Consider the following 22,976-nt stretch of genomic DNA (forward strand, 5'->3'; position numbering starts at 1 on the left):
TAATCTTCATTAAAATCAAAATATGGGGATTGTCAAATACACTGTGTGTGTGTGTGTGTGTGTGTGTGTGTGTGTGTGTGACATTCTGTAGACTTGAGGGTATGTCAGACAGCTGTGCTCCTTCTTTACCAAGAACTCATTTACAGCATGCTTTGCCTTGACTCGCGTATCTACCAGAGAGAGAAATTCTGAAATGCCTATACTGGATAACCCCAGATACCAGGCAGTATCCAAAAGCTTCCAAAATTTGATTGTTACGCACAAATGGTTAAGAGTACATTGAAATACTGTTAATTACCTCTTCATATGTACTTCTCGAATCAGTGTGGTGAGGTGCTGATGTAACTCCCTGTTGTGAGTGATGTACGCTATTAGTGAACAAATGTACCTTGGTAGTCAAAGAACAATGGAGCAGCAACTTGAGCAAGTTCAGCATGAAGCAGCTTCCTGTCCCAAGCTGAAGAGGGTTTGATACCATACGCCACAATTATACAGCCCACACAGAGTAGCTTCTATACATCAGAGTACATTGTCTGCCCTAGTAAGATAGCACTGATACAGCTATGAATTCTTTGTTCTTATATGCAGTCCATGGCTCGTGGCTTGGATGCAGTATGCTAGGCTGTAGGTTCTGATCAATGAGTACTGTGTGGGACACAGTGAGTACTGTGTGCTCAGTGAATGGTACTCTGATTGGGCCTGCTTGTGGCTGGTGTTAAGACCAGCTGTAGGTGCCAGCTGGGGTTACTACAATTGCAAGCTGAATGGTTTGGTTAGTTGTTAGGGAGCAGAATTTCATTGTAATGTTTTCGTGAGCTTGTGGTTTTGCTATGGCTGACATTATAAAGGAGTAAGTCTCATAGTTTTGTTTTAAATTGAGGAAAATTGCTGCAGAAATGCTCTAGGTGTTGAATCAGGGTTTTGAAGAAAACACTTTGTGTCAGACACATTTCAAACACAGGAGAAAATTGTCTGATGATGACCTTTCTGTCGGCAGTCATATGACATCTCACTGGAAAATATCCAGAAGGTGGGGGATTTCATATGTAAGATCAAAGATAGATCATCTGAGACTTGTCCAGCTCCTTGGAAAGATGTTATGAAACATTTAAACATAATCTGTCACACTTTAACATTATTGAGAGTGAGAGAGATAGATAGCGATAGGGATAGGGAACGGGATAGGGATAGGGATAGGGAACGGGATAGGGATAGGGATAGGGATAGGGAACGGGATAGGGAACGGGATAGGGAACGGGATAGGGATCGGGATAGGGATAGGGATAGGGATAGGGATCGGGATAGGGATAGGGATAGGGATAGGGACAGAGCGATTAAAACTGTATGATGGACTGGCACTCGAATCTGGAACCTTGCATTTCGGAAGAAATGCCTTTAACTACTGACAGATATAGACGTGACTCATGACGTGCCTTCACAACCTTGCTTCCACCAGTACCTCCGATTTATCTTTCAGTCTTTGAACAAACTCTTTTGCATACTTCACTGAACTAACATTTTGGGAAGAAAAGTTTTTGCAGAGTAATAGTTTAGTCACATCATAGAGGTTTGCTTCCAGAATGACTGCTTCATTCTGCAGTTCAGTGTGTATTATTTTGTAATTTCATAGCAGATTTAAACTTTTAGTCTTGTCTTCCAGCAGGGTACGTGTGAGAAGTTCTGCAAAGATAGGAAAATAAGAGAGAGTACTGACTGAAGCGAAGCTGGGAACTTAACTTGTGCCTATATAGCTCAGACAGTAGAAGCACGGCTCATGAAAGACAAGGTTTTGACAAACAGTTTTAATCTGCTAGGAACCTTCAAAATGGTATACACTTGCTGCAGAATGGTATTCACTCTGGCAAGATGACAGTTGTTCTCTACCTGCCATACTCACCAGACTTGGCTCAGTTTTACTACTTCCTATTTCCCAAGATGAAAATAAAGCTGAAGGGTCAATGTCAATCATTGCCAAGATCTGAAACTACTGCACTACTTCCCCCTGCGGGTTCGGGGGTAAGAATAGGCCCGCGGTATTCCTGCCTGTCATAAGAGGCGACTAAAAGGAGTCTCCAAAGTTTCGGCCTTATGTGATGGTCCCCTCTTGGGTTTGACCTGCCATTTTCAAAATTTCCGTTGTTAGTGCGTGCCATTTGGGGAAGGACGCCTTACGTGGTGTTTTTCTATTGGTCCATCGTGCACCTCCATCTTGCATGCTATCTATTGTCGTGTGGAGGGATTTACACCCCATGTCTTCTGGGTTGCCTCCTCGTCTTGTGCGCAATCCCCTTCTTAGTGCCCACGACAACTGTGGGCCCTTTCAACACCTAAAATCCAGCACGGTAGCCAGTCCGTTGTGGTGGGGTCGTCATGTACCCTCTTGGTGGTAGCCCCCTGACCACGCAGGGATCGCACTACAGATGCCAGAGCTGTTTCCTCCCCATGCATGCCAAGGAGTATGTGCCCATCTTGTCTGGGGCACGGGCACTCCGGGCAATGGGATATCGGCCAGGTACCCGTTGCTTTGGCTGGGTGGCGCCCTTGGGGAGAGCCCTCGTTCGGAGTAGGTGGCATCTGGGCGGATGTGGCGCAATGAAGCGCAATAAATCTCACCAAGCTGGTGGTCGCACTGCCACCAGCGTCTCTAAGCGAGGCAGAATTGAATTTGATTCTGCACAATATGACCCTCAGTCGTTCCCCTCGTTGGCTGCGTCGTGGGAGGGACGCAGATCTAGTGCCAAGCAGGAGCCTTATGTACCACAATACCTTGTCTGCAGCAGGACTGATGGTGACTCCTTTCTGTCGACAAAGCCTCTGTTTTTTGTGGAACACCTGGAGGATAAGTTTGGGGAAGTGGCGGGGTTGTCTAAAATGAGGAATGGGTCCATCCTCCTCAAGACGTCCTCCCCAGCCCAGTCACGGGCATTGCTCTTGTGTGATAAGCTGGGAGACGTCCCCGTTACCGTCACTCCCCACAGTAGCTTAAATATGGTCCAGGGGATTATTTACCATCGCGACCTCTTGTTACAGTCCGATGACGAGCTGAGAGCTGACTTGGAATGACGTGGTGTGCATTTTGTCCGTCGTGTGCACAGAGGACCCAAGACCAACAGGGTGGCCACCGGTGCCTTTATCTTGGCCTTCGAGGGTGCTGTATTGCCTGAGAAGGTCAAGGTAATGGTTTACTGTTGTGACGTCAAGCCATGCGTCCCTCCCCCGATGCGGTGCTTCCAGTGCTGGAAGTTTGGGCATATGTCCTCCCGTTGCCCATCCAGCGCCACATGCCGAGATTCCGGATGCCCCTCTCATCCCGATTCCCCATGTGCGCCTCCGCCTGTCTGTGTCAACTGTGGGGAACACCACTCTCCATGCTCGCCGGAGTGCCCCGTTCTTCATAAGGAGCAGAAGATTATGGAATTTAAGACCCTGGACCGGCTTACTTATCGCGAGGCAAAACTGAAATTTGAAAGGTTGCATCCTGTCCCTCTTCAAACTTCTTATGCTGCAGCCACATAGTCGTCGCCCTCGCGGGCGGCAGTTGTCGCCTCATCTGTGCCGCCTTCGGTGGGCCCTCGGGGCCGTACATCTCTGTCTGCCCCCCTCTTGTCTGGGGGCAAGCCTTCCTCTGTTGCCCCCTTAGCAGTTGGGGGCAAACCCCCTTCTGTCACTCCCCCCGCACATGCTTCGGGAGTGACATCTGCTCCAAAACCAGGGGGCTCGATCCCTCCACCTCCCCCTCCCCCTCCTTCTCCGCCGGCGTTGTCTCTGCCGGCTCCTCTCTCGCGGAAGGGGTCCCTTGGGGCCCTCCCTTCTTCCGTTTCTTCTGCTACCCCGCCGGATGTCAGCCAGTGGCTGAAGGTTCCTCCACCTGCTGGTCGTAGGGCTTCTGCGTCGTCGTCAGACTCCGACGCTCCTTCAGAGAAACTCTCCCAGCCCTCTAAGCCAAAGGACAGATGTGAGAAGAAGGAACGGAACGTGTCCAAGAAGAAGGACGCTCCGGCGGTTTCAGTACCGCCTGCTGTCAATAGTTCTGGCTCTGGGGATGAGGTGGAGATCCTCGCCTCTGCCGCGGATCTCGCCCTCACGGAACCCTCGGGGGCTTCTCCTATGGACACAGCTGACTCTCGCCCAGTGGCGGCCGTTGACTCTGCGGCGCCGTCTGCATCTTAGTCGCCTTCACGCCCTCCCAGTCCCTTCCTGCTTCCATTCTCCAGTGGAATTGCGGCGGTTATTTCCGCCACATGCCTGAGCTCCGGATGCTTCTGAGTGTTTCCCCTGTTCTCTGCATTGCTCTTCAGGAAACTTGGTTTCCAGCAATGCGGACCCCTGCCCTTCGCGGTTATCGGGGATACTATAAGAACCGCACTGACTGTCAACGAGCTTCAGGTGGAGTTTGCCTCTTTGTTTACCACTCTGTCTGTAGCTCGCCAGTACCCCTTCTGACGCCTTTAGAGGCAGTCGCTGTCAGGATTGAGCTCTCGCCGGCTATTACTGTTAGCTCTGTTTACGTTTCTCCGTATGGGCAGCTCCCCCGACATGTCTTGGCTGCGCTGCTGGCTCAACTCCCGCTGCCATTGCTGCTTCTGGGCGATTTCAATGCCCACAACCCTCTATGGGGTGGGACTGTCTCCGATGACCGCGGTCGCGCTGTGGAGCATGTGTTGGCTCAGCTCGACCTTAGCCTCATGAACACCGGTGCTCCCACGCATTTCAGTGTGGCCCATGGCTCGTTCTTGGCCATCGATCTCTCTCTTTGCAGCCCCGGACTTGTCCCATCCCTTCACTGGAGAGTGCATCCTGACCTCTGTGGTAGTGACCTTTTTCCCATCTATTTGTCACTGCCCCAGTGTCATTCTTCTGGGCGCCTGCCCCGCTGGGCTCTCAACAGGGCTGACTGGCCGGCTTTTACTTCCGCTGCCACCATTGCTTCTCCCCCACAGGGTGACATTGACGAGGTGGTCCGTGTCTTGACCTCGTCAATTATTTCTGCGGCCAAGACTGCCATCCCCCGCTCTTCTGGACTCCCTCGGAGGAAGGCTGTCCCCTGGTGGTCGCCGGAGATTGCTGAGGCTATTCGCGACCATAGGCGGGCTCTCCAGCATCATAAGCGGCACCCGTTTCTGGAGACCCTCATCACCTTTAAGAAGCTCCGTGCCTTGGCCCGTCGTCTTATTGCACGGCGTAAGCAGGAGTGCTGGAAGAGGTACATTTCATCCTTGGGCTCCCGTGTCTCCCCGTTGCTCGTGTGGTCCCGCATTCGGCAGATTTATGGATACCAGACCCCTATGGGTGTCTCTGGAATCTCCCTGGACGGCGCTGTCTGCACGGACGCTGCCACCATTGCTGACCACCTTGCCACGCACTTTGCTACGAGCTCTGCGACTGCAACTTACCCTCCTGCCTTTCGCTCTCTAAAGGAGCGCGCCGAGCAGATGCCGTTATCATTCCACACACGTCTTTCTGAAAAATACAATGCTCCTTTCAGCGAGAGGGAATTCCTCGCTGCCCTCGCAGATTGCCCTGATACAGCGCCAGAACCGGACTGCATCCACGCGCAGATGCTGAAGCATCTCTCCAGGGACTGCCAGAGACACATCCTCACCATCTTTAACCGCATTTGGAGCGAGGGCGTGTTCCCGTCGCAATGGCGAGAGGGTGTTATCGTCCCCATCTTGAAGCCTGGTGCGGACCCTCTGGCGGTGGGCAGCTATCGTCCCATTACCCTCACCAACGTTTTGTGCAAATTGCTCGAACGTATGGTGGGGCGGCGTTTGTGTTGGGTCCTTGAGTCGCGCGGTCTCCTCGCTCCATCCCAGGGTGGCTTCTGTCAGGGCCGGTCTGCTGTGGACAATTTGGTGCGGCTGGAATCTTCTATCCGTACGGCCTTTTCCCGCCGTCAGCATCTCGTTGCTGTATTTTTTGATCTGCGGAAGGCATATGACACAACATGGAGGCATCACATCCTTGCTACATTGCGCGAGTGGGGTCTTCGTGGTCAGCTCCCAGCTTTTCTTCAAAACTTTTTATTGCGCCGCTCTTTCCGGGTGCCGCCTCTAGTTCATCTTATATACAGGAAAATGGGGTCCTGCAGGGCTCGGTGTTGAGCGTTTCCTTATTTCTAGTGGCCATTAATGGTCTGGCTGCAGCCGTGGGGTCGTCGGTGTCTCCTTCTTTGTATGCCGACGACTTCTGCATCTCATTCAGCTCAACGACTACAGGAGTCGCCGAACGCAGGCTGCAAGCAGCCGTTCGCAAGGTGGCATCATGGGCTCTGACTCATGGATTTCAGTTCTCTGCAGCCAAGACTCGAGTTATGCACTTCTGCAGGCGTCGCACGGTCCACCCTCATCCGGAACTTTACCTCGACGGTCACCTACTTCAAGTGGTGGACACTAGCCGCTTCTTAGGACTCGTCTTTGATGCCCGGCTCACATATTACTCAGCTGAAGCAAAAGTGCTGGCGGCACCTCGACGCCCTCCGCTGCCTGAGCCATGCGTCTTTGGGTGCAAATCGCAGCACGCTGTTGCGATTGTACAGAGCCCTTGTGCAGTCCAGGCTTTATTATGGGAGCCTGGCCTATGGGTCTGCATCACCCTCAGTGTTGACGTTGTTGGACCCCATACACCACTGTGGGGTTCGGCTTGCAACTGGCGCTTTCCGTACGAGCCCCGTGGATAGGCTGCTGGTGGAGGCCGGGGTTCCCCCGCTGCGGATTCGCCGCCACCGACTGCTCGCCGACTATGCTGTCCACGTGCATTGCTCACCGGGCCATCCCAATCATCGCCTGCTTTTCCCTGCCAGGTTCCTCCCTCTGCCCGACCGGCAACCTAGGTCTGGGCTTTCCATTGCTGTCCGCGTCCAGTCCCTGCTGTCGGAACTGGGGTCGTTCCCTCTTCTGATGCCCTTCTGGGCCTGTGCACCCACGCCTCCCTGGTGTATGACCCGTCCGTCCGTCCGCCTGAACTTGGCACGGGAACCCAAGGACTCGGTTCCGCGTGTGGCCCTCCGTCACCGTTTTCTTGCACTCCTCGCCTCATTTTCAGGCTGTGAGCCTGTCTACACTGATGGTTCCCTAGTGGATGGTCGTCCTGCCTACGCTTTTGCTCACGCTGCCCATGTTGAACAGCGCTCCTTGCCGGCTGGCTGCAGTATTTTTACTGCACTCTGGTCGTTTGGTGGTCTTTGTTTGGACGCCAGGTCACGTTGGCATCCCGGGGAATGAACGTGTCGACAGGCTGGCTAAAGGGGCGGTCGACGCCCCCACTTTGGCGATCGGCCTCCCGGCTCATGATTTGCAGCTGGCGTTGCGCCGTAAGGTGCTTCAGATGTGGCGTGACGAGTGGCATAGCCTGACTTTGCCGAATAAACTGCGGGCTGTTAAGGAGATGACCGATGTGTGGCGGTCCTCCCTGTGGGCTTCTCGCAGGGACTCTGTCATCCTGTGTCGGCTCCGCATCGGCCATACCTACTTGACGCACGGACATCTTTTGCGTCAGGAGGATCCCCCCCCTGTGTCAGTGTGGGTCCCGGTTGACGGTCGTCCACATATTGTTGGAGTGTCCCCACCTGCGCACCCTCCGGCAGACTTTTAATCTCCCGGGCACGTTGCCTTTGGTTTTATGCGACGATGCCTCCATGGCTGACGACGTTTTAAATTTTATCCGTGTAGTCCTTTTTATGGTTCCATTTAGGGGGGACCTGTCCCTGTCCCTGTCCCTTTCCCTTTCTGTGTATCTTGTCCTCGAGTGTCTCATTGGTTGCAGATTTTAATGTGTGTATTCGGATGGTTGACTCTTTCCCAATTTTTGTTCCCATGGTCAGTCAACCAGTCACCGGCCCTCTACTTTTCTTCCGTTTCTTTCTGTCCGGTGTTCGTCTGTACTCTTCTTGTCTCTAGTGTTCGCTGCCACATTGGTGTTCTTTCAGTGACTGGGGGGAGGGGCGTCTCCTCCCCCCTTGGGGTTTTACTTGTTCCGTAAATTTTGTTTCGCCTGTTTTTGGAATGGGGGACTGATGACCTTAGCTGTGTAGTCCCCCTTAAACATCCCAACAACTACTGCACTACTCTTAAGTCATTCATTAGGAAGCTCTGTGCACACCAGTATACCTATGAATGAATAATGTCAGGCACAACAAAGAATACAGAGGGAGTACTGAAGACGCAACAATGATCAATATTCAGGTATGGAGAAAGGCCGCCTAGTGAGAAAGAGAAGAGGATTGTCAAGTTGAATATATGTGACCTTCTTAAATAAGACAATCAAAGGAATCTTGTTCACTAAGGTGGAAAAAGTTTTTTTTTAAAATGAAGATGCCTTGAAAGATGCATGAACATATAAAGATTTGATGGACCATAGTCAGTGTGTTACCTGTCTTTCATAGATTTTGGCTGATAACTCTAAATAATGTAAAGAAGTTCAATGAAGAATAATGTAGCAATATTGGACTAAGACTAAAGATAAAAAATAACGCGAGGAAATTTGCATAAACAGCCAGGTGACTGGAAACAAATATCCTTTACACAGCTGCAAAATCACTGATGGTATTAAACTGCAAAGTATTTGTGCCAATATCGTACAGAAGCAAACATACCAACAAAATCGATATACATCTAAAGTAGTCAGCGCACATTATAATTGGAATGCTGAAACTCGTACAGACGCCTTGGATCCATGCCCTTGGAGACACTGCTCTGCCGGACCTGAAACGACAGTAGACGACAGAATGGAACAACTTTCACGCTCCCATACTCTGAATAGTACTTTCAATGCAAACGGTATTGGATAGTTTTCCACACTGTCATTTGGAGTACTGTAGGACTGTATGGGAGGATGATATGCTGTGGTAGCTCAACCCTTAGTCCAGAGAAAACATGGAAAGAGAGGTGAAATCCAACAAGTTTTGATTGTAATACCTCTGAAGTTCCTACTGCATCAGTTTAGATTAGATAAGATTGACTTTAATTTCAATTGGTCCGTGGTGAGGAGGCCCTCCAGGATGTACAACGTGTTAGAAAAACAATAATACATGACACTATATGAAAGATTTATTTTACATACACTTATTTACTAAAATCACATTAATGCACTGAATTTTAAAATAAAAAGATTGTTTTTTTATTTATGAGGTAATAATCATATAATAGAACTACTACAATACTTATTTACAGTGAACACACTATTGCACTGAAATGCTGCAAAAGTTAGATTGTACACACACCCAAATCAGTTGTTTCTACTGAGAAATTCAATATTGTAGTAGGAGTTGGCCACCAACAAATCCTGTAGGCTTCTCTTAAACTGAATTTCATTGGTTGTTAATCTTTTTATGGCTGCTGGCAAGTTATTGAAAATGTGTGTTCCTGAATAATGCACACCTTTTTGTACAAGAGTAAGTGACTTTAAATCATTGTGGAGGTTATTCTTATTTCTAGTATTGATTCCACGAATTGAGCTGTTGGTTTGAAAAAGTGATATATTTTTAATGACAAATTTCATTAAGGAATAAACTATTGGGAAGTAATAGCTTGTGTCCCTAGTTCCCTAAACAGGCTTCTGTAGGATGCTCTTGAGTTCACACCACATGTAACCCTTACTGCATGTTTTTGTGCCCAGAAACTTTAGCTGGGCTTGATGAATTACCCCAAAAAATAATCCCATATGATATTATGGAATGAAATTTAGTATAGTATGCCAGCTTTTTCATTTTTATATCCCCCGTGTCTGACACAATTCACATTGCAAATAGAGATTTGTTAAGACGGAGAAAGCAGAGGATCAAGTATGTGAAAAGAAGAGGGCTTACAGAAATCCTTGGGCAACAGAAGATATATTGATTTTTAATTGACAAAAGGAGAAAATACAAAAATGCAGTAAGTGAAGCAGGCAAAAAAGGAATACAAACGTCTCAAAAATGAGATTGACAGAAAGTGCAAAATGGCTAAGCAGGGATGACTAGAGGACAAATGTAAGAATGTAGAGGCATATATCACTAGGGGTAAGATAGATACTGCCTACAGGAAAATTAGAGAGACCTTTGGAGAAAAGAGAACCACATGCATGAATATCAAGAGCTCAGAGGGAAACCCAGTTCTAAGCAAAGAAGGGAAAGCAGAAAGGTGGAAGAGGTATATAGAGGGTCTATACAAGGGTGATGTTCTTGAGGACAATATTATGGAAATGGAAGAGGATGTAGATGAAGATGAAATGGGAGATACGATACTGCATGAAGAATTTGACAGAGCACTGAAAGACCTAAGTCGAAACAAGGCCCCGGGAGTAGACAGCACTCCATCAGAACTACTGATAGCCGTGGGAGAGCCAGCCCTGACAAAACTACCATCTGGTGAGCAAGATGTATGAGACAGGCGAAATACCCTCACACTTCAAGAAAAATATAATAATTCCAATCCCAAAGAAAGCAGGTGTTGACAGATGTGAAAATTACTGAACTACCAGTTTAATAAGCCACAGCTGCAAAATACTAATACGAATTCTTTACAGACGAATGAAAAAACTGGTAGGAGTCGACCTCGGGGAAGATCAGTTTGGATTTTGTAGAAATGTTGGAACACGTGAGGCAATACTAACCCTATGACTTATCTTAGAAGCTAGATTAAGGAAAGGGAACCCTACGTTTCTAGCATTTGTAGACTTAGAGAAAGCTTTTGACACTGTTAACTGGAATACTCTCTTTCAAATTCTGAAGGTGGCAGGAATAAAATACAGGGAGCAAAAGGCTATTTACAATTTGTTCAGAAACCAGATCGCCATTATAAGAGTCGAAGGACATGAAAAGAAAGCAGTGGTTTGGAAGGGAGTGAGACAGGGTTGTAGCCTCTCCCCGATGTTATTCAATCTGTATATTGAGAAAGTAGTAAATGAAACAAAAGAAAAATTTGGAGTAAGAATTAAAACCCATGGAGAAGAAATAAAAACTTTGAGGTTCGCCGATGACATTGTAATTCTGTCAGAGACAGCAAAGGATCTGGAAGAGCAACTGAACGGAATGGACATGGTCTTTAAAGGAGGATATAAGATGAACATCAACAAAAGCAAAACGAGGATAATGGAACGTAGTTGAAATGAATCGGGTGATGCTGAGGGAATTAGATTAGGAAGTGAGACACTTAAAGTAGTAAAGGAGTTTTTCTATTTGGGGAGCAAAATAACTGATGCTGGTTGAAGTAGAGAGGATATAAAACGTAGACTGGCAATGGTAAGGAAAGCGTTTCTGAAGACGAGGAATTTGTTAACATCGAGTGTAGATTTAAGTGTCAGGAAGTCATTTCTGAAAGTATTTGTATGGAGAGTAGCCATGTATGGAAGTGAAACATAGACAATAAATAGTTTGGACAAGAAGCTTTCGAAATGTGTGTGCTACAGAAGAATGCTGAAGATTAGATGGGTAGATCACATAACTAATGAGGAGGTATTGAATAGAATTGGGGAGAAGAGGAATTTGTGGCACAACTTGACAAGAAGGAGGTACCGGTTGGTATGACAAGTTCGGGGGTATCAAGGGGTCACCAATTTAGTATTGGGGAGCAGCGTGGAGGGTAAAAATTGTAGACGGAGACCAAGAGACCAATACACTAAGCAGATTCAGAAGGATGTAGGTTGCAGTAGGTACTTGGAGGTGATGGAGCTTGCACAGGATATAGTAGCATGGAGAGCTGCATCAAACCAATTTGTGGATTGAAAACAACAACAACAAGACACTTCAGCAGTTCTGGTGTGTACTCCTCCCAGTTGAATTTATTATCAAGCTGTAATCCCAAGAATTTAACACTGTCCACTTCTTCTGTCTGATGGTCATCGTATGTTAGGCATATACTAATGGGACACCCCTTACAAATTCTGAATTGCATGTAGTGTTTTTTAACGTTTAGTGGGAAAGAATTGGCTAGGAACCAGTGATTAATGCCCACAAAAAATTTATTAGCTGATCTTACGAAGACTACACACAATTTGCTATTTATTGCAATGTTTGTATCATTGGCAAACAAAACAAACTTGGCATCTGGTAATGTTACTGATGAAAGGTCATTGATATACACAAGAAAAAGTAAAGGTCCTCAGATGGAACCTTGTGGGACACCACATGTAATTAGTTCCCAGTTGGATGATGCCTGATAGCTTAATACATGTCTTTTTCCTAATAACACCCTTTGTTTCCTGCTAGAGATATAAGATTTGAACCATTTTGCAGCATTTCCTGTTACACTATAATATTCTAATTTACTCAAAAAGATATTGTGATTTATACAGTCAAATGCCTTTGACAGATCACAAAATATACCAGTTGCCTGCAATTTTTTGTCTACTGAATTGAGTACATTTTCACTGTTATTGTAGATAGCCTTCTCAATATCAGAACCCTTTAGAGATCCGAACTGTGACGTTGACAGTATGTTATTTGTGATAAGATGGTTATAAAACCGATTGTACATTACCTTTTCGAAAGTTTTGAGAATGCTAGCAAAAGTGAAATTGGATGGAAATTTGATGCTATTCCTTTATCTCCCTTCTTAAACAGTGGCTCAACTTCGCATATTTAAATCATTCAGGAAATATTCCACTGATAAACTACTGGTTACACAGGTAGCTTAATATGTTACTTAACTCAGAATCACATTCTTTAATTAACTTCATTGATCTTTCGTCATCCCCACTAGCTGTTTTCGATTTTAAAGATTTTATGATGGACATTACTTCTGCTGGGGTAATGTAACAAGACTTACTGTTACGTGGAGAAGACAGTGAAATTTTGCTGGGGTGAAAACTTTCAACATTGAAAAGAGATTATTTGATTTAAACAAAAAACCTCAAAAATTGGTTGTTGTTCTTGTGTTCCACAGACATCAAAAAACATGTGATCATGGGGATGTTTCTTACTGATCACATTGGCCTCCACCACCCAGAGAATTACTTTGAGACAAATGGAAATGTTTACTGCTAGAACAGTTTCCAAAACTTTAAACTTCAGCAATTAGTTCTGCAGTGACACTTATATAGTTCAGTTGATTTCTTATACGTATCTTAGTTCGGTGTAACTCGGAGTAATTTTCTTCCTGCTGCTGAAGTAGTCGTTGCCTCGGTCCGTTTCATCTGCTAACTGGATCAAGTTACGTGAATTCCATGAAATAATTCAGGAACCAAGTCATTTTTACAGTGGTCTATTTATGATGAGGTGCACCATTTCTTCTTAGTAGGAACCCACTCCACATAACAGGCTACATAGTCACAATACTGTATTACAACAATTACATTTTTTGCACAGACATGCGACGCAGTGGTTGCGTCTTAAAACTGTCTCCTACTGTCTCCCCTTGAGTCTTGTGCTCCTCCTATTTTATACATTTGTTAACAATCAAGTCAACAAAATTTATTAAATTAACAATTAAAAGGTTAACATTTTTATGAGTAACTATCCATAAAAAGATGCTTATTTTATGCCGAAACTGCCTTATACAGTAGAAATGACTTTTACATAGGATATACATCACATTATATAAAATACTGAAAGATAACAATGCTAACCTAAATTGTCTTAATTATGGCTTCATTTGTAAATGCAAAATATTGTGAACATATATTTGACAAGCATGACCTACTAGTTAACAAATGGAATAATAAATTTTACAAGATTTAATGTATTACACGCAATCACTTATTAGATACCATTGGAATTACAGAACTTTCAAAACAGGAATGTAAAACAAAAGGGTTGTTTTATTTCAGTAGTGAGGGTTAAATTCGTATTATGGAAGTCACTTGACATGTCTGTCTGAGGTATTGCATGGCAGTGCCAGGATCCACAGTGCTCAGTAAGGTCGGGGCCACCTAAAGAGGATCCAGACAAGGCCACGCTACCATTCACAGATGGAAAAATTGTCAGTAGCCCTGAATGTGACTGCGGATTAGCAGAGCAGACGGTGGAGATCATCATCCATCATCCATCAGTTATCGAAGAGGCATCATTCTGGAAAATGGACCGGTGCTCTGAAAGTTACAATTAAAGCTGTTAATTGGATATTGAATATTGATAGATTTGTGAATGTGGAGTGTTCACATAATAAATTATTTGAATGAACTTTTTGTTGAATTTATCATTTTAAGTTTTCTGTGTAAAATTTATGATCTGTAATGTGTTTCTTCTTGTGTAAAATTGAAAACTGGAAGTTTGTAACTTGTAAATTTCAGCTTGCCTCATGACAAATAATTGGCATTCTGGGCTAATATTAAAACACGAGGGAAAAATTTTAGTAGTGTATAGTGGTTGGTTAAGTCAATATTCCATCACTCTATTTATCGAGAACTGTGTCCTATTGCTAACTGTGTTAAGGTGTGGCAGCATGGCATTAAGAATGTTTAATTTCTGTAACCAGTCTGGTTGTTTGGTTTGAATATTTTGACTTTGGGGAAACGGCAGTCTGCAGCTTCAGCACACAAAACTTTACAACCTGTGAGTGGCTGTTCCATGGCATCACATTGTCTACGGCTGTTATTTACAACACCTGGGCAATTAAAAACATGTCTGATAGGGGGCACCTTCTTCAAGGTGCACAGCTGTGTGCATTGGTTGCGAGCTTCATCCAACCCTCAATGACAACAAATTGCATTTATGCTCAAATGTGAGCTCTTTAAACAAAATTTAGAAATTTCAGTGCCACCATATCCTCCAATGTTCGGCCATAGAGGTGAGTTTGACAGTAGTACTGAAAAGTGAATTACGAACTTCAGAAAAAGTGACCCATTTGTCTAAAAAATACTACTCTGTACTATGGAATGTAGTTTATATCACAGCTGACTGCTAAGTTGTATCAAAAATTATTACTGAATTGTAATAGCAAACATGCTTTCCAAGGTACTCGTGTTAAGGTAGCTCGAAATGTATCTTTAGTCAAATAATGTAGCTTTGGATAAATTTATACAAAAAACCGCTGATTCGATGGACACTTGACTTGGGTGCCTTTTATGGTGTTTGATAGTGCTCATTTTCTGATTCTTGAGTGCTGTTGGTTGGAATAAAAGGAATTACAAATAGGCGACCAAGTCAACTCTCATTTGTGGTAGAATGGAACTTGTAGGAGAGAACCTAAAATACTCTAGAGTCCAAGAAATATATTGACCCACTTATGTTGCTTCACCATGGATCATCAAAGTATCATTAACTGACAATGATTTAGTAGGTTACCACCCATTCCATTGATGGATTTCACCATTCAAAAGGGAACAATATTTTGTTCAATTGTTATTCTACTGCTGTAATTATGACTACCTCAACACAGTCTTTGTTGCATATCCACCGATAGTTTTTGAATTAAGAAGCCACTTTCAACATTTGCCAAGTTAGCATGGCGAATAGTCCCCGCTAGCTGATTTTGGTGAAATGGCTGCTTTATATTATAGACTGCCTACGTACACACATTTTAGTTACTGCCAATACTTTTTTACCTATCTTTTTGTGCAACATGACTTTGTCTATTGTGGCCAATGTAACATGTGTAGAACAAAATTTACTAAGATTTAATCACTCAGAAAGAAAGAAACTGCACTATCACAGGTGCCATTATGTTTGCAGTCCACACACGATAGATCTGCCACACACCACTAACTTCTGCTAACTGTGTTATCCCTTGCCTCAAGAACAAACAGCTTCTTCCTAAGAAGATGGAACGTCATTCGTTGTTCTTCATTGACTCTCATGAGCTGGATATAGTTAATACTATTTTGAAGATCCAACGTGTTCATTAGTACAATCACTTACATTTGTTCTCTCTTTCTTAATAGTTTTTACGTTTACTCATTCCTTTTATATTTCAACTCACATTGAACACTATTTAAGAATTTTAAAAAGGCCTTCACACTGTCTCTGCCAGTCATCAGATGTTCTGAAGTATGACTTATATGGGCACAAGAAATAAGACATAGCATTGTGCCACACTTCGACATTGAATCTATCAAATACATTGATATGTGGGATATTGTGAAGTTGTGGAATTATTTAATCTGCTCCAGAACAAGGAGTAGACCATACTGGACTTTGGGATAAAACTAATAGCTACACTAACATAAATCGGGAATCTAGCATTGATCCACTTACTGGAGTACACCACCACCCAGAAAAAAAATCTTATTTCTGTGCGTCCTAAAGGGATTTGAAGAATATCTGACACGTTTAGGGACTATCAAGGATATTTTTGACAGTCTCGTATTACAAAAGATGCACAATCTGAAAATAAGAAGATAGCATATGATAAGAGGCCATATGTAAATATTCAATTTTTGAAGAATGCAAATTAATGAAAAAATTGTTACCATCAATAAGGGTATCCTGACTATTTTTAAAGTCTAAAGTGCAATTCGAAGTGTGGTTATGTGAACCCTTTGACATCAAAATTGGACTGTGAAAAGTTATGTCAGTGAGAATGGTATCCAAGGAAGACATAAAATATTTAAAAAAACAATGCCTTGTTCAAAATATTGAAGATTGGGGAAAAAAGGATAGACTGTACATTGATTGTCCTGAATTTGTTAATGCTATAGTCCAGGTGAGATTCCTTAAACTTAGTGTGTGCATCTGCAGCAAAGCACATATTGCCACAGATACACAGGACTGAAGACATTTCTCTGTAGGAAAGAACTACACACAAATTGAATCTGTAGCTGCACAGTCACTCTTTGCTGGGTTATTGGCGTACCATTATTAGTTACGCTGTAGTAACATCTTTGCAAATTTATTAAAGAATGTTCTGGATTCCATGATTTATCCAGGCTGAAATTGCTATTAAGATTTTTGAGAAGCAAGTCTTCACTGCTTCCTTCAGCACAGAGTCCCACGATGGTGATATCAGCTCTAGAATTTATATGTTTTCATACCACATAGTGAGCTTTGTCAGTGTGCTGCCCTGCCACACCTGACTTATTGTTGTGTAAGAGTTGGATGCACTTTTTGAGGTTCTCTGCATCTTTAATGAATTGTAAGTGTTGTCAGCCCACTCGCAGAGGATACGGCTGAAATGTATACAGCCTAAATGTCAGGAGAAAATGTAACGTTTCTGTGGTTGCACACTTGAAATTTAATGGGGTGTTCATTGCTCCAAAAATTTTTGAAGATGCATATAAAGTTCTGCTAATTAAATTGCTAAAGGAAGTAGCACTGCAGTCTGTTCTGCAGATACAATGTGTTACTAGAACCAGGAAAATTGACATGGCATTCCGTGCCACGAGAGATGTGAATAGGACACTGCTTATGTATAAATACCAAAATTCAGCAATAGTACAATGATTTCAAGACAGTATATCTGTAAGTTCCCAACTGCTTGATGTTGTTCAAAAATAATTTTCACTGAGACATTTCCAGTACCACATTTTTGTTTGTTCTAACAGTACAGTATGTTAGTCATAAAATAAAGGTAGCTAGAGCTTATTTTTCTTACTGTTTAATATATAGTGAGACATGTTTTTGCAAATGTTTCAGTATGATGAAGTTGTTCCCGAGGAGATGACAACTGCACATGGTGGCTTCTATATTAATTGTGGTCCTTTAGAATTTAAAGAAGTATCTGATCAGTCTGATGTTGAAGAGTCAAAAGACATTAAAAATAAGAAAAGGGTTAAGGTAAGAGCATGTATAAAGGTAGTGATACTAGTGCATGTGAGCATGTGTGTGTGCGTGTTCACATGCATATTTCTCTTCATTTAACTATGTTCTCATTATCTGTTTCATAACAAATATGTGGAATTTTTGTTGCTGAAGTTGAGCTTTCTCCTGTGCATGAGCCAGTCTCTGTGTAAGTAACAGTTATTTGAGGAATTGACTGGTGGCTTATTTGTTTGCTTATCAGGTGATGTGGAATATTTACAGAAGTTTGTTAATGCAGAGCCAGTATTTGACATTGTGCATATAATTCAATGCTATGTTTCTTTGGACATGCATGGAAGTTTCCTATAAATTATGTAACTGTTGTACCATATTTACATTGTTTGAAGGCATTTCATGATTTACACAAGTAATTGTATAGTGCATTGCAAGGGATGCTGGTACATAATTTGTGATTCACTTTTTGTTACCGTTCATGACAGTGTGGGATATAAATATCTCCATGTATATTCCCCATCTGTTTTATGCTATTCTGGTGCCCTTAAGTAGGATATAAGATTAATCTTTTAGAATTGCTTTATTGTTATTCTGCAATATTGATTCTTTACCAGAAAGTATTTTCTGGGAGGAAAAAAGTGTTACTTTCTTTCCAAAGATTACCAAACAAGATCATCAAATGTCTTCATAACACTCTCATACTCATTGAACCAGCCAGATGCAACCCTAGGATCATGCCTCTGAATTTTTACAATTGTCTTCTTTAATCTGATGGGGCAGGGAACTCAAACATTATTCAAGAGCAGTTCACCCAAGATATCTAGATAGTCCTCTCTGCCACCCATTGCTGCTCTACACTTTTACAGAATTGTCCCAGTAAATCTGCATTAGCAATATGCCCTCCCTGAAAATGATTGTTGTTCTTTTCTCTGCTAACAATTTAACAATGATACCTGGATACAGGGTGTTTCAAAAAGGTCTTTACAACTTCGAAAGTTCATATTAATTCATAGTACCTACAGAGGTGATAGTAGTGTCAATTTGTAGGGAAATATATCAGGTTTTGTCTTGCATAGTGTGCTAGTGCGGAATCGCACAGTAAGGAGTGCTAGCGGCAGTTGCGTTTAAGATGGCTGCCTTCACTGGACCCCCATCATGCTAGCTGTGTGTTTTGGCTTGTAAATCAAAGTCGGCGACAACAGTTCAGCGTAATTTCTGTACCAAGTGCGCTATAGGTCCTCCTAGTAGATCTACAGCTTATGAGTGGCATAAATGTTTTGTAGAAACAGAGTGCTTGGTAAGACATGGGAAATCATCAGGTCGTCCCAGCACATCTGACAACGTTGTTGAGTGAGTGAGACAACATTATTTCAGCAGCTCTATGAAATTGGCCCGGCAAGTCCCACATACAACTGTCTAGCATCTGTGAGAAATTGTTTGCATTTGAAACTGTACAGATTAGTCATCGTACAAGCAATAAAAGACAATGACAAAATTGCTCCCAAGAACTTCTGTGCGGATACGTTAAATCGATTACATAAGGATGAACATTTTGTGAACAAAATGTCTTCTGATGAGTCGACTTTTCACTTAAGTGGCAAGGTTAACATAGATAACTGTAGAATTTGTAGCAGTGAAAATCCACATAAAACATTGCAACATGTTCATGATAGCCGTAAACTGAACGTTTTTTGTCATTGAGCAAGAACAAACAGCCCCCCCTTTTTCCGTGAAAGAACAATCCATGGGATAGTGTACCTGGATATGTTACAATAATTTTTGACACCATAGATCGATGAGGATGACCGTGAACGAAATGGTTTACTTCATGCAAGATGGTGCACCACCCCACTACCTGGCTGACGTCTGGTATTTTCTGAGTGGCCGCTTTCCAGGTCAGTGGATTGGTCATGATGTGCCAGTTGCATGGCCCCCATATAAAATGGGGATTCATCAAGGATATTGTGTTTGTACCTCCTATGCCAGCTTGTCTACCTGAACTTACAGCAAGAATTTACACTGCCACTGAGCAAGTTGCACCTGCAATGCTACAGCGAGTTTGGGAAGAAACTGACTTATGATGGGATGTGAGTAGGATATCCCACAGAAGCAACATACAACCTCTTTAGTTTAAGGTAAAAAAAAAAAAATGTTTCCCTACAAAATAACACTAAACCCAACTATGTCTTCTTTCGATAAATATATAAGAATTTTTAAAGTTATAAAGTCCGTTTTGAAACACCCTAGTATTTTCTGAACATGTCTTGAGTTCAGTTGCATACCTTTAACGCTGTACACTAATGGTACTGATTTTTACTACTAGTGCACATTATCTTGCATTTATCCACATTCTTTATACCGAGTGGATATATACTTTGTCTTTCTGAATTTCTTTGTTGTTACTGAAAGATTTTACTATCCACAAAATATCATCATTGATTTTGCAACATCATTGCCATGCATGTTTTGAATGTATTGTGCAGTCTTTCTTTAATCACTCATTATGTTATGATACTAAATTTTCTGGATAAGCACTCACCCAATAAGAAAATCTAAAAGTTGTACCGGTCAAAGGGTGCATAGATCAGTCTTACATATGTGAAGATATTCTGAAGTGAAGATATTCTGAAACGCGATGCTGGTATCTGATCACCCGTTTGACACTTTTTTTTTATATGAAATATATTTGATATGCTGATGCGTGTTGCACAATATCAAGCATACAATGCTTGATAATCTCTTTACAACAGTTAGGAAATTATGAAAATAATGTAGTGATAATTTTAATTGCATATTTTTGCGTAACCAAAACATCATTTTGATTTTTTGTCATCACTTTCAGAGGGTACTTGCTTTGCCTGATGATGTAGGTAGTGAAGAAGATACTGAAAGTGACGCTGTAAAAGCTCCGAGTCTTGTGTCTCCATTAAAGGTAATGTAAAGCTTTACTGTGTTATATGCATACCCAGAACAGCATATGAACTACATTCACTACAATTAATGTGGAACAATGCAGGCAAGATATATTTGCAGTATATTGTTAGCTTTATGCACCTTCAACAGCATTCTAATTCACTATCCCCTCTTGGTATCATTTAAAATGGATTTCAAGCAAATGGGCACTAGGAAAAAAATATTGCAACCTTCGTGGTCCATACTAGCAATAACTGCTATTTTTTGAAAATGGAGCAAAATTCACCATTCTGCTGTGTGTGTACGATGATGTTGGTATTACTCATGTTATTTTTAATGTCCAGTACATATCGTGTAAGTCTACAGGGTGAAAAGTATTTAAACCGATAAACTCTGGGAGGTTGTAGGGATCATAAAAAAAAAAAAAAAATTTTTTTTTTCCTAATGGCATTTTTTCCTATGAGGAGTATTTAAATCGATGAAGGGCGTATTACGCTATTCAGTTGTAAGCAACTGCTATCCACCAGTGTAGTAGTGCATTGTCTCTGCTAATGGAGCGATACACCTGGAGTGAGTACACTGATATCGTTGGTGCGTACTATGTAGCGCACCACAACGGACAAGCTGCACAGCCGGTTTATCAACAACAGTATCCTAATCGCCATATCCTGCATCATACGACCTTTGCTGCTGTGTACTAACGTCTGCGTGAGACCGGGTCATTTAGCAGATTACCTGGACATCGACACCACCGCACGGTAAGAACGCTGCACTCGCGCAAGTGCACGTAACATGGGGACGAATCGGACGAATTTAAGAACAGTCCTTCGAGAGCAATTGTTACGTCTATTTCATTTACAGTGTGTCCACAATCTGGAACCAGTTGATTATCCACCCAGAGCACAGTTTTCGCAGTGGTACCTGGAACAGTGTGAAATGCATTCTACATTTCCATTCTCTGTGTTGTTTACCGATGAAGCAACGTTCAGGCGTGATGGAGTCTTCAACATGCACAATGCACATTTTTGGAGTGAGGGTAAACCACATGCCACAGTTACTAGTGCTCATCAAGTGCGGTTCTTCATTAATGTGTGGGTCGGTGTTGTTGGGGACTGTTTAACTGGGCTGTATTTGCTACCTACGCCATTAAGTGGCAGGCACTATTACAATTTTCTCACCAGAGCATTGCCAGAATTGCTGGAAGATGTCCCGCTCTCTACAAGACAACATATGTGGTTCAAACATGTCAGGGCGCCGGCACATTTCAGTTGTCATGTGTATAGATTCCTGGACCGACAGTTCCCAGAAATGTGGATTGGCAGAGGTGGTCCTGTACCATGGCCTGCTCAATCCTCAGATATGTCTCCTCTGGACTTTTTGTGTGGGGAGAGGTGCACAACCTTGTTTACCCAACTCCTGTTGCATCAGAAGAGGATCTGGTTGTCCGGATAGTAGCAGCAGCAGGAACAATTCAGCATACTTCTGGGGTTTTTGCCCGTGTCGGACAGAACATGATCCATCAGTGCAACCTTTGTTTACGTGTCAATGGGGGCATTTTTGAAAATCTACTGTAATTGAAATTGGGTTGTGTTAATGTGTTGTCTCTTGGTCATAAAAAAATGGAAAAGTGTTTGTTGGTTCAAATAATTAGCCACTAGAGAAATCTTCCTCTACCGGTTTAAATACACCTCATAGGAAAAAATGACATTAGGAAGAAATATTTGTTTTAATGTCTTCTACAACCTCCCAGAGTTGTCGGTTTAAATACTTTTCACCCAGTATTTGGCAGCGTCTGAGTTAATGTTGTAGTATATTCTGTTCTGACTGTGGTTCTTTGATGCTGCTCTGCATAATACAGTGTTATGTATTTATATTCACTATACCTAAAGCATGGGTCTGTATGCTTTAGTACTCAGATATTTGCATGTAGTGCCATGATGGATCCTAAATGGAGGACAAATTGGGCAGTTGGACTCCAGAAATATTCTCTGTGGGCCATTATTATTATTATTATTATTATTATTATTATTATTATTACTGCTACATCATTTGAGAGTGGCATCCATCATCATCTGTGTTCTCAAGACCTATTATGTGTTCAGAAGTTGCCTTTTTCATTATTTGATGTACACTGTGACGGTTGGTGTGTGTGCATGCACGCTCATAAATGTACACACTTAATGCACACAAGATCATGCCCTGCGTGTTGAATCTAATTTAGTTGTTGAACAGCAGTGCCCATTATTATCAAAGAAACTATGTATATGATACAGCTACACTGGCAGCATGTTCTTTATTGGGAATCGCAATAAGCAGCAAGCTGGAAAGCTTCTCTGTTGTCTCAGTGTTACCTGCTGCTTATGTCATATGAATCTTCATGTTCTCAAATTGTGTATTACTTGATCCATAAATTTGCAGGAATTTGGCCATAACTAAATTTTCTCCTGCTTGTATTTCA

The 22,976-nt window shown here is 42.8% G+C and overlaps 1 protein-coding gene across 2 annotated transcripts in view; it reads left to right on the forward strand.

Annotated features, from left to right (window-relative positions):
- Positions 1 to 22,976, forward strand: part of LOC126281242 (ubinuclein-1) — a 338,292-nt gene that overhangs the window by 94,164 nt on the left and 221,152 nt on the right. For both annotated transcript variants that reach the window (XM_049980023.1, XM_049980024.1), the window contains 2 exons: positions 17,486 to 17,626; positions 20,448 to 20,537. In XM_049980023.1, coding sequence (XP_049835980.1) covers positions 17,486 to 17,626; positions 20,448 to 20,537 — 231 coding nt within the window. The remainder of the gene's footprint in view (positions 1 to 17,485; positions 17,627 to 20,447; positions 20,538 to 22,976) is intronic.

Source organism: Schistocerca gregaria, chromosome 7 (genome assembly GCF_023897955.1).
Source record: "Schistocerca gregaria isolate iqSchGreg1 chromosome 7, iqSchGreg1.2, whole genome shotgun sequence".
Taxonomy (NCBI): domain Eukaryota; kingdom Metazoa; phylum Arthropoda; class Insecta; order Orthoptera; family Acrididae; genus Schistocerca; species Schistocerca gregaria.